Consider the following 6000-nt stretch of genomic DNA (forward strand, 5'->3'; position numbering starts at 1 on the left):
TTGGAGTGGCGTTAGGCCAGTAACCTCGGGGGAGACAAGTGCTGGAGGGCTTCAAAGCATACAAGTGAGGTGGACACAGTTTTTGAATCGTGCTGTTTGTCTATTAGGCATGCCTTCTATGGTTGAGGGAGGCAGATAAGCAATTAGTAATTGTGCTTTGGCCAACAAAATCACTATACCCTCATACCTTGTATCTTTTAATATTTTCTGACCTGAAAGATAGTTTTATATCACAATCAGTTCCATGATTAATTGGTACACATTGATACGTCCTAGTGTGCATTGTGACCAAGGACATAGATCCACTGTTGTTTCCTGGCTTTGGGAAATATGTTCTTATACTTTTTTTTATCTTATAAATTAATAAAAGTTATATTTTATATATTTTCTTTCTAGATATTTCCTCAGTGAATCCAATAACTAAATCACACTTGCAGCCAGTTGAAATGGATTAAAGTTGACTCAACCTCTGTTCTGTGTTCTTGTGTGTACCACATTGAGCATGGGGAGAAGAAAGAAGACCAGAGAACTGTCTGAGGACTTGAGAAGCAAAATTGTGAGGAAGCATGAGCAATCTCAAGGCTACAAGTCCATCTCCAAAAACCTGAATGTTCCTGTGTCTACCGTGTGCAGTGTCATCAAGAAGTTTAAAGCCCATGGCACTGTGGCTAACCTCCCTAGATGTGGACGGAAAAGAAACATTGACGAGAGATTTCAACGCAAGATTGTGCGGATGGCAGATAAAGAACCTCGACTAACATCCAAACAAGTTCAAGCTGCCCTGCAGTCCGAGGGTACAACAGTGTAAACCCATACTATCCGTCGGCGTCTGAACAAAAAGGGACTGTATGGTAGGATACCCAGGAAGACCCCACTTCTTACCCAGAGACTTAAAAAAACCAGGCTGGAGTTTGCCAAAATTTACCTGAGAAAGCCAAAAACGTTTTGGAAGAATGTTCTCTGGTCAGATGAGACAAAAGTAAAGCTTTTTGGGAAAAGGTATCAACATAGAGTTTACAGGAAAAAAAAGAGGCCTTCAAAGAAAAGAACACGGTCCCTACAGTCAAACATGGTGGAGGATCCCTGATGTTTGGGGTTTCTTTGCTGCCTCTGGCACTGGACTGCTTGACCGTGTGCATGGCATTATGAAGTCTGAAGACTACCAACAAATTTTGCAGCATAATGTAGGGTCCAGTGTGAGAAAGCTGGGTCTCCCTCAGAGGGTTTAGATCACTATGAGTTTCAAGTTTAGGTCAGTATAACCATGAAGGGTCCTGGTCTCCATAATATTGACATTTCTTTTCTCTTCCAATGTCTTTTATATTGACCGTACCTACAGTCTGACTTATTGGTCACTTATTATTGCACAGCATTCTGTTTATAATATTGTCTGGTGTTCAATGGATCTGTTTTTCATAAAATTAGCCCATACATACCTTATGGACATTTGCATCATGTTACTATGTTATTAGAAATATAAACCATTGCATATAAGCTAAACTTAAACTGAATAATAAAATGGACAGTTAAACATGCTGTGGGTGCACATCTACAGTATATTAAAGCTCAATGCATGATTTTTACATTCTGTGCAAATGACAGCATTTAATCCTATCCTGCGAGATCATTAAAGCTTTCAATAAATTCATTCTTTCCTAGTCTCTAAGGGTATGTTCCAATTTGTCATGGCACTAATTACCTTACCTGGATCATGAACAGAGCTGTAATGTACTGCAGCAATGTACAACTGGATGAACATATGTTGCATACAGTATATTCAGTATCTAAAGACAGGAGCTGTTGAATGGCGTCCTGTAAAGTAAGCATTGATTTTATCTGAAAGTCACAATAATTCCATACAAGTTTTATGTAGGCAGGATAGTATATGCTACATCCACTGACTGTACAGTATAGGCTACTCTTGACTCAACTGACATTTTAGGAACTGCTGTGCATGAAAACCTTCATCTGCTGCTTCTCAGCTGTTCCTCTTCCTCCTCTCTGTATGTCAGACTCTATGAATGTTCTTCCACTATAGCATCCTATGAATTATAGACTCTACATTACACAGTAATATATACAGATGTAACAAGGTTCAACATTGTGTTAACACCCTATCTATCTATCTATCTATCTATCTATCTATCTATCTATCTATCTATCTATCTATCTATCTATCATGCTCAATAACAAAGCTCTACAAAGTACGAGTTCTAAAGTGGGATGTGTTGTCTTGAACATTAAATGAACATTAAAACACTTTCTGCCTGATGGAAGGAGCACATATGACATATGTAGATGCATGTACACTTTTAGCAGATCTGCTTTGCTGGCAGCACTTTATGCCATACATTTTCAATGAGAAACTACTATCTATCAGGATTATTTAACTTGGCATTGACGGGTGTCTTTACAAGTACTATAGCTGCATGCTTTCTATCTAGGTTGCAGATACCCACCTCCCAGCCAGTTGGATGAGATGTTCTGAAGCATAGTGAAGGGAATACAGAAAAAAGCAATAAGCAAGTCGCTTACAGCCAGAGAACAGATGAAAATGTTGGTGACAGTCCTCATAGCTTTGCTTTTGGTGACCACGTAAAGAACTAAAGAGTTTCCGAACAGCGCCAGCACGAATATCAGCACACATATTGTCACAAAAGCAGCCTTAGTACGGACAGGGAGCTCTGGGATGTAAACCAGAGGCTGCAGCTGGTAGAGCTGAATGAACTGCTCCCGGGTGACGTTATTCTCCTGCAGGAGCCTGGCGATGAGCTCAGGGGTGATATTGAGGGAATGCATTCAGGCAGTGTGATCAGGCTGCGCTGACCAACCCCACTTCATTCAGCTTGTGCAGCATGGCATTACATAGGATCCCACTCTGATGAGAAATATGCTCTCCAATTTGACAGATCCACAAAGCCTGAAGGGTCCAGAACTTGTAAACACCCAGTATCTGATCCAAAATAACCAGGAGGTTAAACGAAGGAGCTCTGCACTGCCTGGTACTCAATGACAGGTAAGCTGTATCCTCATCTGGGCTGGAGGACAGGTAAACTGTATCCTCACCAGGGCTGAAAGACAGGTAAGTTGTATCCTCACCAGGGCTGGAGGAAGGTAAGCTGTATCCTCATCAATGCTGGAGGACAGGTAAACTGTATCCTCACCAGGGCTGAAGGACAGGTAAATTGTATATTCACCAGTGCTGGAGGATAGGTAAACTGTATCCTCACCAGTTGCTGAGCCCTGCACTGGCCGTGGTGCTAAAGGATAGGTGAGATGTATCTTCAGTAGTTGCTGAGCCCTGCATTGGCCGTAGTGCTAAAGGAAAGGTAAGCTGTATCTTCATCAGGACTGAAGGACAAGTAAGCTGTATCCTCACCAGGACTGGAGGACAGGTAAGCTCTGTATCTTCAGCAGTTGCTTAACCCTGCACTGGCCATAGTGCTAAAGAAAATTCAAGCTGTATCTTCACCAGGGCTGGAGGACAGGTAAGCTGTATCCTCACCAGGACTGGAGGACAGGTAAACTGTATTTTCACTGGATTGCAGGGCAAGTAAGTTGTATCTTCATCAGGGCTGGAGGACAAGTAAGCTGTATCCTCACCAGTTGCTGAGCCTTGCACTGGCCGTGATATTAAAGGACAGGTGAGATGTATCTTCACCAGAGCTGGAGGACAGATAAGCTGAATCCTCACCAAGTCTAGAGGACAGGTAAGCTGTATTTTCACTTGATTGGACTTGATTGGAGGGCAGGTAAGCTTTATCTTCACCAGGGCTGAAGGACAGGTAAGCTTTGTCTTCACCAGTTGCGTAGCCTTGCACTGGCCATGGTACTAAAGGACAAGTGAGATGTATCTTCACCAGGACTGGAGGACAGGTGAGCTGTATTTTTACCAGGGCTGGAGGACAGGAAAGCTGTATCCTCACCAGGACTGGAGGATTAGCTGTATCTTCACCAGGGCTGGAGAAAAAGCTGTATCTTCAGCAGTTGCTGAGCCCTGCACTGGCCGTGATGCTGAAGGACAGCTCCTCTTCATATAAGTACAGGCACCCAATCAGGACTCAGTAACAGGCTGCAGCCCAGTCCTGGAGATAACAGGAGCCCAGCTCACACACACCAATTGCTCACAGTTCCCTGGCTATGCCACTCTGTAACACCTCCTGTATACTGTATGTATTGACTTCACTGCCTTGTTATCCCACTGTGCTGCAGCTGACACGAGTTAGGTCCGGAGGAGTGAAGTACTACCCTTCCAAAAAGCTAGTCAATTACAACACACACTGTGATTTCCTATTTAGCAGGCATGGCTGGGTTTGCTAAACTAAAACATGAGAGCTGTGTCAAGATAACAAAAGCTACAGAAAAACATAGACTGGTAGCCTATAGATGCTATTGTTAAGTGAGCTACAAACTACTTACATGTACTCTATACAATACATATAGCAGGGCTACATTTTACTTTACAGCACTGTATATTTTAAGGGCTGTATTATTTCTGGACACTCAGAACTCATTGGATTAGAATAATTCGGGAGTCAGGACAAACCCAGCTCTCTCATAAAACCTGAAGCCATAAAAAAGATAAGTAGCTTGCAGCTGGAAGACTATATCTAACACCAGCTTCAGATAAGTATTCTCAAGCTGTGAACATGGACCATATGACAGCTATATTTCCTAGACAGAAAACTGTCAGAAGACCCAGTATCACAGCATATTGATTATAATTCTGTGAATCACTGCCTCACCACAGGACTACCATGATGATTTTGAGAGACTGGGTCCTCAGGCTCAGACAGTGTTCAGTGCAGGAGATACAGCTGATATATGGTCCATATTCCATTGTTGCATGTTACAGCATCTCTATAAACTGTAGAAAAAACATTAAAATGTTCTAATCTAATATTGTAAATAGTGAGTCGTATACAGTATGGTGTTTATTCTCCTCCTTCCGGTATTAAAAAAGGGTTTCATAATTTAAAGCGATATCATAGACATTTATGTGCACTGGGGTGAGCCTTCTGCCCTCTAGAGCGCATCTTTTGCCATTCCTACCACTACCATCTCCTCCCTGTACCACCCCATGCAGTGGCAGTTGATCCTCCCTCTGCTGTGACATCAACCATCTTACTTGAGCAGTAATAGCAGTGCTTCCAGAGTTGATGTTCTGTCCCTCCTTTGCATAATATTTCAAAGTTACTTTGACTTAGATAACATGGATTTGTTGTTGGTCACTGTAATATGCTCTATATTGCAGTGATGGCGGCTGAATGTTCTTGTTAGTAGACTCTTTTTAACTAATTTAACTAACTAATTTTAAGGACACGTTGATCCAGGGTTTTTATACTGACTGCCAGATTGGAATCGAGAAGAAATTTTTTTCCCTGAAATGGGGCAATTGGCATAAGCCTCATGGGTTTTTTTTTTTGTCTTCCCGTGGATCCACACTGCAGGGAATTGTAGGGTTATAGGTTGGACTTGATGGACTGATGTCTTTATCCAACCTCATCAACTATGTAACTATGTAACATTCCTTGCACTATTTAGTCTTGCCTGCAATAAGCCAACATGTTATCTTTTCAATCTCTGTGCACTGTAGGAGATCTGTCAGTGGCGTAACTACCGCCATAGCAGCAGAGGAAGCTGCCACAGGGCCCGGGACATTAGGGGCCCGGTGAAAGCGGCTACCGCTGCTATCATTATACTCGGGGTCTTTTCGGACCCCTGAGTATAATGATTGGCAGACTGGGAGAGGTAAGAAACATAAAAAACACTGTTACTTACCTCTTCACGATCCGGGCAGGCTTCGGCCTAGTCGTCTGATGTCTCATGACCCCGGCTTGCGTCCCGGATCATGTGACGTCTGACCTCATTGAAGATCGACTACTTGGGAGGCCAACAGCGTAGGAGATGGGAGATAGGTGAGTAACAGGGTTTTTTTTAATGTTTTTCTCCCCCTGGGACTCCGATTATTATACTCTGGGGTCTGAAAAGACCCCAGAG

The 6000-nt window shown here is 42.8% G+C and overlaps 1 protein-coding gene across 1 annotated transcript in view; it reads right to left on the reverse strand.

Annotated features, from left to right (window-relative positions):
* The window catches only part of QRFPR (pyroglutamylated RFamide peptide receptor), a 66519-nt gene extending 63720 nt beyond the window's left edge, over positions 1-2799 (reverse strand). The window contains exon 1 of the mRNA XM_075287186.1: positions 2460-2799. Coding sequence (XP_075143287.1) covers positions 2460-2799 — 340 coding nt within the window. The remainder of the gene's footprint in view (positions 1-2459) is intronic.
* Positions 2800-6000: the final 3201 nt, after the last annotated feature.

The sequence above is a fragment of the Leptodactylus fuscus genome, chromosome 1, assembly GCF_031893055.1.
Source record: "Leptodactylus fuscus isolate aLepFus1 chromosome 1, aLepFus1.hap2, whole genome shotgun sequence".
NCBI lineage: Eukaryota > Metazoa > Chordata > Amphibia > Anura > Leptodactylidae > Leptodactylus > Leptodactylus fuscus.